The 13496-nt window shown below is 44.6% G+C and overlaps 1 protein-coding gene and 1 long non-coding RNA gene across 14 annotated transcripts in view; one reads left to right on the forward strand and one right to left on the reverse strand.

Annotated features, from left to right (window-relative positions):
• Positions 1-13496, forward strand: part of ADAM22 (ADAM metallopeptidase domain 22) — a 122579-nt gene that overhangs the window by 104802 nt on the left and 4281 nt on the right. For 7 of the 13 annotated variants that reach the window (XM_079948273.1, XM_079948279.1, XM_079948282.1 and 4 more), the window contains one exon: positions 2905-2991. The exons of 4 other annotated variants lie outside the window; for them this stretch is intronic. In XM_079948273.1, the coding sequence (XP_079804399.1) occupies positions 2905-2991 (87 nt within the window). Of the gene's footprint in view, positions 1-547; positions 595-2904; positions 2992-12672; positions 12690-13496 lie in introns of those variants that run through there. 2 more of the 13 variants (XM_079948276.1, XM_079948275.1) reach the window with 2 other exon arrangements.
• On the reverse strand, positions 6-9921 carry LOC307200058. The gene is made up of 3 exons (XR_013832309.1): positions 9278-9921; positions 3604-3738; positions 6-578 (listed from the first exon to the last, which is right to left on the reverse strand). It is a non-coding gene; the product is annotated as an uncharacterized lncRNA (long non-coding RNA).

Consider the following 13496-nt stretch of genomic DNA (forward strand, 5'->3'; position numbering starts at 1 on the left):
TCCTAAGTGCCCTTCCATTTGGGGCAACTTTTTTTTTTATCCCATTAAAAGTGTTTTTATCCCAAAAGTATCACTGTGGCAAAATACCCCCAAGCCCGCCTTTGATTGCTGATGGCAGCGCTAGCTAAGCCCTCCTCCTTGCTGGCCTGATGTATGTAATCCCCCCTGCCCCCCAGTCTTATAAGACCTGGGACTTCTGCATTGTTGCATGTTGTGCTGCAAGCCAAATCAAGCCACTGGTTTTAAGTTTTGTAGGCTTAAGAAGTTGTTTCTTTTTCGTTTTAAGCAAAGTTTTACCATTTGATCTGATGGGTTATACTATATCAATGATGACCGATGCACAGTTAACCCCCACAGAGATTGCTCTGCCCCTCTTGGTTTCATTCTGCAACCTGGCATGATGTTAAAAAACTACTGTTTCAGGTTGCTCAGAAATAATAGAAGCTCAAGTGTGTGTACCTGGGGCGAAGAAGCCTCAGAAGTCTTGTACAACCATTGCATGCTTTGTTGCCGTGATAACTTTCTCTTTTCTCATTGTAAAATCCAGATCAGGAGTGCTTCATGGTTACCAAACGAGCCTTTACAATAAAAAGTGTAGGTTAAAGGTTTGTCATTTGCTCTCACACAAGCCCACTAAAACTGCAAGATAAGAACCAGCGCATAATGTCTTGCCCATGAGCCCATTGCTTCGCTAGCAAATTTGTCTTGCGGCTGTGCTTTGAACTTTTACTTTTTAATTAGGAACCGAGATGGAAAACATAAAGCACTCCTAGTTTTCAACTTGCTGTTGAAAGTAAGTAGACTAATTAGAAGCAATTACAGCTGATAGAGAATTGAAGCGATGCCTGTGCTTATGTGGTTGGGGTGAGTGGGTGGGAGAGTTACGCAGCTTAGGCAGAATGATGCAAACAGTGTTTGATTATTGGATATAATAAATTCACCATCTGATTTTTATTTCTATTGAAAGCCCACGTTCCACACAAGCTAAAAATGGTTCACCCAAAACATTGCCACCTAGTGGCTTAGTGAATGGGAAGATTGGTGTAGATTGCGAGATACACATTGATAAACAGAGACTAATGGTTGGGGCAGGGGACAAAGAGGAAGTTGGGGTTGTTGTTGTTTTCCTGCCCTTCTCTCTGGAAGCCCTGTTGAGATTCCTCTGAGGGTAGCAGTGCATTTTTCTCCACAATTGTGAAGACCTGGGAAATGGTTTTTCTATGAAATAAATCCTGACATTCTCCAGAGTCAGATTACATGATGTCATTTAATATGCTATAACTTGCAGCAGTAGCAAGGTCATGGAGTCTCTGGCTTAGTGTCAGCTGTAGGTGGATTTAAAAGTAATTTATGAAGAATATTTATTGCATATAATTAATGCCCCATCTTTTCTTTAAGGAGGAGCCCAAAGTGGCACACATATTTCTCCTGCCTCCACCACCCATTTCATCCTAACAACAATCCTGTGAGATAGGTTAGGCTGACAGTGCCTGGCTCAAGGTCACATAGTGAGCTTCCTGGGTGAGGGGGAATTTGAGCCCAGCTCCCTTCCGTTCTAGTCCCAACGCTCTAACCACTACCCCACATTGGCGTTACCAGTTTGTCCCTGCACTTCATTGACTTTTTAAACAGGTAGCAATATTAATGTAGCAGTAGTAAATTTTATCAAACAAGTACTCATGTAATCTGTGCTGCAAAGAGAGGACAAAGTAGAATATACTTTCCATTGATAAAACAATGGTTGTTAGGTTCAGTCTGGATATATATATATTTTAATACTGTGAGAAATGTCTTGCACATAGTGTTGACCAGGAAAGGGCTTTGGGAAGGATCCATGCATATTGGTCAAAGGCTATATTCAAGTTGCACGGGCAATTGCGCACTTATAAGAGTCACAAGTGTAGTGCAGCCCAGTCTTTGTGCTGCAAACAAAGGCTACTCAGAAGTAAACCCCATGAGTTAACTGGGAATTATTCCCATGCAATTGTGCAGAGGTCTGTAGGCCGAACAGTTCTGTCCAGTAGATTGCTACCACATGGCAGCTGTTTTGTTTGCGTGCAGTTCACTGCACAGAATAATCTGTTTCTTCATCTCACTACGGTCTTCCACATATTGCCAGCAACATGAAGAAAGAGCAGTGTGTGGTGAGCCTCTGGGTACACAGCTTGTGCTGCAATGCAAAAACAGCTTCTTGTGTTTTAGGCAGACTTATGTGCACCAAAGAACCCACATGTGACTGCAAGTCAGTAACATTTCCTGTCATTTAACTGGCAGAACCTGGTTTATTTGCAACCATGGACATGAAAGAGTCCCCAAGACCGTAATCTTCAGCCCCTGGTGTAAGAGAGGGACCCATCTCTTAGCTGCCTTTTCTCAGATCAACCTGCAAGTATCCAAGGTGGTCTGCCTATATTTATGTACTCCTGACCTGTGGTGCAAGGCAGAGAACATTTGCTTTCTGTATAAGTTAGGTTAAAGACACAGCACTGAGACAAAACGACTTGCCTGAAGCTTCCAGGAGGTGCTTATAAGAGATTAAAGTAGTCCTCACTTTGGAAGGGCAGTTGCTGCAGCACCTGTCTCTTGCATACTTCCCCACTGGGCAGATTCAGTGCTTCTAAGTCTGTTTGCATCCAGACCGAGATTTAGAGATTTAAGAGATGGGTAGTTCTCTCTCTCAAGGCAAAAGTAAATTGCAAATGTAAGCCTCCGCTTCCAAGGGAATTCATTTTGAACCCCCGTGGCTCGGATTTTCTTCACCCAGATTCCACACTGATTTATTTAAGACAGTCCTTGGCATTTGAAGGATGTAAAACAGCCAAACTGAGCTTATGCTGCTGTGTGTTACCAGATATTTCTTTATTCTTCTTCTGCTTTCTCTGTTCCTTCCATTGCTTTTCGCAGGTATTTAAGCCCATGGTTCAAAACAGAATATAATGTAGCTAAGTGGGTAGAAGATGTGAATAAAAACACTGAAGGACCCTACTTTAGGTATTTTGTAAATTAATTCTCTATCATCTTTTAAGAGCTGTTCCAGCATATTCCAGATATGATGGGACTCCTTATCTTGTATCTTCCAATACAAGTGATTTATTGTAGATGCTGAGGACCCTTTTTGTTCATTTGCTGCCTTCTGATGTCTTTTTTGGGCTTCATTGTGCAATTGCGATTCTTTTCTGACTGTTTTAATGAAGCCGTTTGAAAAGGATGTTCATAGTGCATGTATTTCCCATCTCCATCTCTAGCTTTTAGTAGCTTTCTCTTCATTTGATGCCAAGTAGCCTTTTTGTGGGCATGATCTATGTCTACCACTAATCAAGTAACATTAGTTGAAATAGCTAAAAGGTCAGTGTATTGAAGCTAGTAGCTTTATAATACACTTACGATGCAATCCTATACCCACTTACTGGGAATAAGTCCCATTGAAAGCAGTGGGGTTTACTTCTTAATAGACATGAGTAGGGTTGTGCTGTTAGTGCCAACCCAGTGCTTTTACAATAAAGGTGTTAAATTGCAGCAAGTAGTAGAATTGTACATAGGTTATCATTTGTGCATCATAATTAAAAAACGGGAAGCATGCAAGCATGTTAGCAGAGCATTTACCTAGTATATCCATTAGAAGTCAGAAATATGCTGGAAAGAATTAATTGCTCTTCATGGCAAGAGGCTAAAGATGTGTTGTGTGAATACTCAGTTGGGTTGTGCTTTCTTTGTTTCAGCCATTGGCCATAATGCCAACTAACAGATCAAAATAAGAAGAAAAAAAATTAATTACAAGCATACAATAAAAACCAATTGGTAAAACCAAACACCAAACATACAAAAACCTGTAAAACTTAATAACAAGGAACCAATAATAACAAGAGAATAACACAAGAATGTAATCATGTTAAATACTTTTAAGTGTGCATGTATCTCATTAACAGTGCAATGTCTACTAAGAGAAAGGCTCTACTGAGTTCAGTGGGTCTTACTCCCAGATAAGTGTTATTGCAGCCTAAAATAAGCATTTCACTAGTTCAATCCTTTGTCAAGTAACACTCAAAACAGGTGTCCAAACTGGAGTTTGGCTATATAGTAATCAGAAAATGTTTGCCACTGCTTTTCATCTGCCAGAGCAAAGGTGGCCACTGTTAAATTAATCTCATTTTTGCTGGTCAATAAATATTTTCTTTTCTTCTGCTTTAACCAGTGTTTGCCATATTTCTAACAATTGAAGAAGAAAGTTCTTCTGCATTTGCCCTCAAAATTAAGACAAAAGAGTAGGTAGTGTGGAATGTCCAGTTGTTTTCTCCCTACAGATGCAGAAATGTCAGTCAAAAGTCACTTTCCCATAAAGCAGAAGTTTTCAGCCTTTTTCAGTCCATGGCTCCCTTGGCACCCCTTTGGGGCTCAGGTGCCCAGTTATGTCACCCTTTGCCTGCATACCTGGCAGTCTCTCACCCTTTTTTGAACACCTTCCCTTGTGGACTGTTCCCTCAGCCTCCTCTCCTTGAGAGTCCTCTGGGCAGCCGCTGCTGCCGTCCTTGGTCTCTGAACTCCCCTCCTCTCCCCCACTTCCCCAAAGAGAAGTGTCTCCTCACACTGCCCAACAAGGGCCTGGGAAGAGGATGCCCCCAGCCTTAGTGTCCCAATGGAGTCTGGCCAAAGACAAATGTGAGTCCAGCACCTTACCTTGGGAGGCAGCAGCTGCCTGTGTGCCTGGCCTCCCACTTGTCTGTCCATTCCCAACAGCAAGGGCTGGTGGACTAGCTGGATGGGTTGCCTTGCCTGCCTGCTTGCTTACTCCAAGGCTGCCTCAGCTCTTGGCAACCAGCACCCCATGGCCAGCCCCAGAGGTATCGTTTGCCTGGGGAGCTTGTAGCCAGGGCTGCTGCAACAAACAGCCATGCAAGCCTTGGGGAAGTAGAAACATGAGAGGGCATCAGAGGAGGGAGGGAAGGAAAGGGACAGAGGCTAGTGCAGCTCGTGGCACCCTGGCCATCATTCAAGGCACCCCAGGGTGCCACAGCACCCTGATTGAATACCACTGCCATATATGGTACATCTAAAAGAGTGGGCAGGGCATTGGTTGCCATCTCAGCAAAGGAGGGCTGGAACTGTCCTTAAAACAAATGTAGGGAAGTCAAATAACTAATTTTTCAAACTGTGCTGGGATTTTATCAATGCATAACGTAGCACATTCTTAACATTTGTCGATAAGAACACAGCTCTCTGCACAAAAATGCCTCTGAGGTGCCATTTAAATACCATTTTGGCAGCTATGAACCATAATCCATTAAGAAAATTCAAAGGCAGACCATGTAATTGGATCAAGATGGCACTGAAAGGGGAGTAAGTTGTTGGTTTTTTTAAAAAAATTAAGTGAATTTGCCCACACCTCTAGGAGCCTGTCTTCTAGGAGATGAAGTCATTTATGCCAATAATTAAATAAACACAAGGAGACTGGAATCATTCCTGTTTGTTCTGTCTCATCAGAACCAGAAGACTGCAAGGACTCCTAAAATAATTTAAAAAATAATAATTCTAGTGCCTTCTCTCCAGGAAAACACCATATCTCAGTTCCATATAATCATATTTTAATAACTATTATTTCCACTCTGTTTTAAAAGTGTTTAATACTGTACAATGAGCCTGCTCCCTTAGTCTGTTAGAATTTATTATGCAAGGAATAATCTTGCTTGATCCTCCTTTTATATTTTTCCAACTGCCAATGCTGGAGATCACCAATTTATGATACTGTTCTCAGTGCCCAGTTACACTGTTGTTATAAGCCCAGTTCAGTTGTTACATGAGTGAATGGGACCCATGGACAGAGGAGTAGAAAGAGGGCTTCCTGTGGGACAGATGAGTAGATAAAGGGTTTCCCATGTGTTTAGTGCTTGTGTGGGCTTCTCATCTGATCTAGAACCCTGAGCAATCAAGATTCTAAATTCCACAGGAAACATTTGCCTGAGCACATGGGAAGCAGCCATGTGACAATGGGGATAAATACTAAAGGCAAGGGCTCCTTCTTTGTACTCGCGTTGGCCCTCCACACGAGTAACAACTTAATAGGGCTTAGTCATATTCCAAAGATTTTAATGGCAAAAGTGACCCAGTGCAGTTTACAGGTGAGATGATAGAAGGATAGGAGACCCATGTCATTGTCACAAAGTGATGTTTAGAGAAGTTCATGGCCAGTGCTAGGTGAAGAAAACCCATCCTCATTAAATTCAGACGTGGTATCATTTATAAAGAAACTGAACAAAAACATCTGTGTGGCTTCATCTCCTCGAGTCACTAGTTACCTTTTGGTCAAAGGCCTTAATGGGGTAATTCTTGTTTCTGAGGTTAGTATTTGGGTATAGAAGATAGTATTCAATGCAGTATTTTACTAGGGGATTTTCCTATCCCTCCTTACTGCAGGCCCCCCCTCCCCGTACAAAAAACCCAAAAAGAAACCTCTTCTGCACTGGGAGGGAAGAGTCAGTGGGGGGGGGGGATCTGATGTAGGCAGCTTGTTTATTTCTGAATCAGCGTGCATAGGATTGCGCTGAGTCTATATGCTAACTAATCCTCTACTACATATTATCTTTTGTTGAGCTGCACTTCCTAGTGAGCTTCCCTTCAAACCGCCCCAAACAGTTGGTTCTTGGCATGATTCTCTGTCTGTATCAACCTCATTAATCCCCTCCTCAGACTGAGCACCTCTCCTGAAACATGATAAAAACCCTAATCTAATTGCTTTGGAAGCCATGGCTGCTTGTAAAACTTGAGAAGAGAGGAGTAGCCTAACAGCAGGAATCAACTGGATTGGTGTTGAAGATAAGCTTATTTATAGATGTCTTGGGACCAAGATGCATATAAGATAACCCCACGATAAAATATTCAACTACTTCCCAATTATACTACTTCCCAAATTGTTCATCATCACACATTATGATGACCGTAGGTATGAGCTGTCACTACACACATGCAAGTGTTTGTGTGAAATAAGGCATGCTTGTTCATTGGTACAGCTCAACTGTTGAGTACACAGACTGTGAAAAACTTTGAGTATACAGGTCAACTGTATGTGTATACTGATTGTACACTCATTGAATGTAATGTGTGAACACCCCTGATGCGAGGGACAGTACTGATCTGGCTCCTCTTCATGTCATCTCATAGTTTTCTGATACTAGAGCCCTGAAAGATTACTTAATGGTAGCCCTGGGGAAGGAAGGAATTCCCCCACTTGGTGCTGATTTTGGTAATCCCACCCCCAATGGCCGGTCCCATCAGGTTAACTCACTTTGACTCACGACACATTTTTGTTTCCTGGCTAGCAAAATGTCCATAAGCACTTTTGCATTTTCAAGTGTTTTCTGAAACTGAAGATGCATTTTTTTCTGTGCTTGAAATAAGAAGCATTGTCCAGAATGCATAGCAGGAAACCTAACAAGTACTGTTTGTTTAGTGATGGGGAAGGTTCTAGTCTAAGGAATATTTGTAGAGAGCTGGGTTTGGGAGAAAATAGGGGTGGTGATGTAATAGAGTCTGTTGTGGAATTCATTCCATGTTAGAAGCCAGTGGAACATTGGGTTAGCTACTAGGTAACAAATATCCTGCAAAGGTGGGGAAATGGGGTCCTGAGCTACAAAGATGGCTTCCATGTGTAGAATTCTGTCTCTTCCAGGAATGCAGCAAAGTGGTTTGTGATGGTGGCTAGTTTTTCAGCTGCATAGGGTACTTTCGGTTTCATTGGGGGGAGCTGCACATGGGATTTTTAGTCTTGCTTTCTACTCGGCCTTTAGCTCTCTGCAAAATTCTCAATGCAGGAGCTGCCATGCATAGATTGTGATTTTTAAAAAATGTAAACATAAGTGTGCTGGTCCCGGGGGGCGGGGGTTACCATGAGGCATGGTCAGAGTCCGGTCCTGGGCCGAGGGTCTGGAGACTGTCCACCAAGGGCGAAGCGGGCTCCAAAGCAAGAAGCCGGGTGTGGTCGGGAACTCCGGGAAAAACAGGTCTGGGTGCTGGCAGAAGCAGGTTTCCAATGTCGTTGCTCCTGCAACCTGGGACTGGGCTGACTGGCCTTTATCTTCTCTGAGGCCAGGGGCAGTCCCGGCCCACAGGTGACCCACCTCTCCTGGCCTTAAGGCGAGCACTCCTCCTGAGAGAACCCAGTTCCCTCCGCCTCTCTGCCCTGAGCCTCTGCAGCTCAGGAGAGGCTGGAGGGTTACTGGACCCAGAGGCAGCCTCACCTCCCCCTGACTGGGCTGGGAGAGGCACACTTGCAGGCAATGGGTCCTCCGTCACCTCCGGAGCCAGAGTGGATTCATCTGCTGCCTGCTCCTGAGGATCCGGCACAGGTGCAGACGCTTCAGATTCAAGGCCCTGCCCCGGCTCAGCCGGCCCTGGAGGCGGGGACTCCTGTGCAGGCTGGGACTCCTCAGGTTCAGCCTCTGAATCAGATTCCCAGGCCATCACAGCAAGTTGCTTTGTGTGTGACTCTTATCACTCTGCTTTGACCAGGGCCGTCCTTAGCAGATGCAGCGTCGGGGTGCAAATATCCGCCCAGCACCCCCAAATTACCACGGATATAGTTGGGGTGGCCGTAGCTGCACACTGCCAGCCATTGGGGGGGGGGCACAACTCTCCCCCATGCCACTGTGGGAGAGCGATCCCTGCAGAGGCTTGGAAGGGAAGCTGCACGCCCGCCAGCCTTATGGTTGGTGGGGCACAGCTGGTGGGCATGCAGGGAAAGGGGAGGTTGCCGGCAAAGCCACGCAGCTCCCCCACTTGCTGGGGTGCCCCTGAGAGGCCGGTGCCCTGCCTCAACGCACCACTAAACCCTATGGGAAAGACGGCTCTGGCTTTGACAATAAGTGTGCTTGGATAACCATGTAGGAATGGGGGGGGGGGGGAGGCTCAAGCTTTTCAGTAGACCATCAAAGCTCTTGAAAGGATGGCAGGAGGTGCATGTGTGTTAAGGATTAGATCACTTGAAAGAGCCTGATTTTCTTCACTACTGCTCAAGAGGAAAGAGGCCTGGAGGGTGGGGGTGGGTCTTTCCTCCTTTCCCCATGTTTCTTATGAAAATAAAGAGATGCCAGTGACACTGTTTCCTGCCAGGATTATAGAAACTGAATGAGCACCTCCATGACTTACAGCAGAAAACAAAGCTGCCAGCCTGTTTAGGACAGGCAGCTTTAGTAGGACTGCCATCTGCTACTCTATTCTGGAAAGTATGAGAGCAGAACTGATACAGGTGGTCCACTTAAGGTGGGTTGTGCTTCCTGCCAATGCTTACCTGCTTTCCTCCCCATGTTGTTGGACTCCAACTCCCAGGCTGTCTGGGGCTGATAGGAGTTGGAGTCTAGTAGCATCTGGGGAACACCAGGTTGGGGAAGGCACCCCTATAACCACACACAATACTTTAGATGTTGTGGTTTCCTGAAACTATCTACCAGGTTTCCTTTTGAAATATATTTGCATACAGTTGTAGAGGAACTGGCAAATATGTACTCTGGCAGCATTGATTTAGTAGTGATCCAGATTAACGCATAATTCTCAGCATGCTTACTTGGAGGGAAGTCCCGTTGTGGTCAGTGGGGCCTTTTCCCAGGTATGTGTGCATAAGATTGCCATTATAAATGTGCATGCTTGGAAGTAAGTCATTGAAATAGTTAGCATTTGCCTTGAAAGAGAACATATTGAGAGATAACATAACTTATTTGCTTATCTACTTGTAGCTATGCACTTTCTCGGGAGCAAACAAAGGAAGTAATTGGCTCCTGAGCAGAGATGAGGACTTTTAAGGAGGAAATTGTATCCAGTTTTGTACTTCAGTGTGGATCCTTGATGAATTTGAGGAGTCAAACAGAATGAGCAAAGAATTTCTGGAAACCAAGCATGGTTATCCTAATTTGACCATGACAGAGTACAGTCATTGCTCTATGGCAGTGTTCCCCAACCTTGGGCCTCCAGCTGTTTTTGGACTACAACTCCCATCATCCCTCGCTAGCAAGACCAGTGGTCAAGGATGATGGGAGTTGTAGTCCAAAAACAGCTGGAGGCCCAATGTTGGGGAACACTGCTCTATGGTATATACTGTGTTCACAATATTTTTTCAGCCAAGCCTTTTCACACATAAGTCATAGTGACTGTCAGGGCATCCCTTCCAGCTAAGTAAGTTCATGAAATAATTAGAGCTGAAGTGCACATGATGCAGAAGGAAGGGATGGGCAGATATCATGACTGTGGGCTGCACTGTTTCAAACCATGTATAACATGTATAACCATGTATAAACTCATCAGCATAGATTACCTGCATGCAATAAGCAAACCTCGGGGGGAGGGATCTTTAGCACTGTTATTTGGTGGAGGCACATTCAAAAAGATGACACCCCATCTGCATTCAGAAGAGGGCACATTAGAGAAATCCACCACTTCACTGCGTAATTTCTGAACAAAGATGGTTGAGCTTCCTTTTCATATCACAGAAACAGGAGTTGGGCACAAAACACCAATGCTCTTGTCATATAAGAATAGCAAGCTATTAGAAAGCTTGATGTATTTAATGAGCAAAGTTTATCAGGATTCTCTGGTTTCCTTCTGTGATAATGTCCAAGAAGGGCACCTGCAGTTTCATCAGGAAATGTACTTATTTCACATTGTGGTTTGCATTTTGAAAATGTATTCCTGAATATACTCTTAAAGTATGCACAGAGGAGGGACTTGCACTCAGGGCTGTCTTAAGCATATGTAGTGCCAGGGTGCAAAGATCCGCGCGCCCCCCCCCCCAGGTTGCCCAGTCCCAGGCGCGCAGGAGAGCGGAGCGGCAGGCGGGCTCTTCCCCGGCCTCATCTCTTAGGCCCCAGACTCTCGGCCTGGCACCCCTGACAGCTCGTGCCCAGGTGCCCCACAACCCTAGTGCCTATGGGTAAGACGGCCCTGCTTCCGCTTGTATCTGATTTTGAAACTCTTTGGATGCTCCCAAGATCCTCTGGGTAACGCCTCTACGTTCTACACACATTGTTAGGGCAGATCACATGCTTCCTAAATCCACTTCTGATGAATAAGTAGGCAGTGCCCGTTGGGGTGGGAAAATAATAATAATGTTTGTTTTTTCTTTGTACCCCACCCATCTGACTGGGTTGCCCCAGCCACTCTGGGTGGCTTCCAACAGAGTATAAAAGAACACAATACACCAGACATAAAAGGCTTCCTGAAATATGTAGATGATATCTGAAGAAATGTGGGGGCAACTATGGGGTTTGGTGTGGAAAGTAGATAAACATGGTCTGAGATGCATGGAGGCGAGGGAGGCATAAGGGATCTAAGGAGGCTGCTGGCACAGCCATGTGATGAGGGATTTTTAAAAGCATCCTTTCTTGAGTTCAGCAAGCCAGAGGGACCCAGGATGGAGTGTGAGGAAGGGCTGCCATGAGCGCAGGACTGGGGTCGGGGCGGTGAGTGAGTCTAGCATTTCGTCAGGGTACCGGAACATCTGAGACCAGCTGTGCTTCTGACTTTTATGTTTTCTTGCACATGACCCAGATACAGAGCTTCCTTGGTCTGTCTTGATTCCGGAATTGATTCTTGAGACACTTTAGTTGTCCATGCCCTTGTGTGTATAACTCTAGTCAATAAAGTGCAGACGCCTTATTGACTCGGACAAGAATGCCCTTCCGTGTGATGCCGACATTGACTTGCTAGTGCTTTCCTTACCTTGTACAGAAATGCTGATTTCTCTGACCAATCAGTCCATTTTTGTCTATCCTCCCCACCCCTCGCCCCCACCCCCAAACCAGACTCCTACTTTGGCTGGAACCACTGTGCACTGGATGTTGCTTGCATGTCTACTAATTTGGGTGTTCAGCTCTTTGTATTTGCCTTTGTTTCTTCACAATTAACCCCTTTTTTGCCTCTGAACTGCATGCCTTCTGTATAATGTAACACGTTCTCATACACTGTAATAAATGTTTCTGCTGTGCTGCTTTCAAAAAAGCAACTTATGTGCAGCCCTATACCCGGGACATGTTTGCCTGGGAGTAAGCCTCACTGAACGTAGTTGAGGCTTAGTTCTGAGTAGTCGCGCATAAGATTGCGGTTAAGCTCTGAGCCAGCGAAGACTTACATCAATGTAGGTGAAGGATGGGGAACCTGCAGCCCTCAAGGTGATGTTGTAGTACAACTCCCATCATCCCTAACCATTGGTCATGCTGGCTGGACCTGATGGGAGTTGGAGTTCAACAACATCTGGAAAGGCTCCAGATGTCCTCATCCTTGACATAGGTGCACAGTTGACAGTGGGACTTGCATTAGTATAAGCCAGGCATAGGCAGACTCGGCCCTCCAGATGTTTTTGGCCTACAACTCCCATGATCCCTAGCTAGCAGGACCAGTGGTCAGGCATGATGGGAATTGTAGTCCCAAAACATCTGGAGGGCTGAGTTTGCCTATGCCTGGTATAAGCGGTTGGTGACTCTTTAGTGCACAGTCACTTTTTAAAAAAATTTCTTCTGCCAGTTCCTCATTTTCTTAGCCAGTACAAAAATGCATGAATAAAGGGAAAATGTTGATGCTTTGTATGTATGCGCTAGCAGCCTCATACCCAGCTTTGTTTGGGAATTTTAAGAAACACAAAGATTAGGGGCTAAAAATCAGTGCAGTGAACCCATCTGCTCTCTTGATTTGAAATAGAATCCAAATGTATCCAAATATGGATGAAAACCTGCTCCTTGATCTCAGGAACCATCATTCAAAATTTGGCTAATATATCTTAAGAGGCGTCCAAATGTATAACAAACAACTTTCTAAAATATATATAGTAGGTACGTAAGCCTCATTTGAATTATACATTTAAAGCAGTATCGCACCACTTCAAGCAGCCCTGGCTTTCCCATAGTCCCTTGGGAAGAGGGTTTGGCAGTTAAACCGCTGTGAGAATTGTGGTTTGCCAGAAGCAGCTTAGTCATGCTGGCCACATGACGCGGAAGCTGTATGCCAGCTCCCTCGGCCAATAAAGCGAGATGAGCGCCGCAACCCCAGAGTCATCCGCGACTGGACCTAATGGTCAGGGGTCCCTTTACCTTTTTATAATGCAGATGAAGGCATAGATACAATGTGATATAAAGGAAGAATTTTTAGTTAAATAATAATGAAAGCGTCACATATATTACCTCATTAATCCCTATAACAATTTGATAAGATAGACCAATATCATTATCTCCAAAATTCCAGGTGACAGACCACTTAGGCTGAGGGGAGAACATTTATAGCTCTGTCTCTTATTCACCATGCTACCCTAAATCTGGTTCATAACAAATCATATTCCCAATTTTATAAATAGCTTATTTTTTATCATTTGATGCATAAAATGATAAGAAGTCTGGTTCATAGTATGTAGTTCAGCCTTTGCCAATCTGATGTTTTGGACCACAACTCCCATCAACCCCAGCCAGCGCAGCCATTCTGAGTAAGGCTGATGGGAATCATAGTCCAAAACATCTGAAGATGGGTGAGGA

The sequence above is a fragment of the Podarcis cretensis genome (assembly GCF_951804945.1).
Source record: "Podarcis cretensis genome assembly, chromosome: 12".
In the NCBI taxonomy this organism is placed as follows: Eukaryota; Metazoa; Chordata; class Lepidosauria; order Squamata; family Lacertidae; genus Podarcis; species Podarcis cretensis.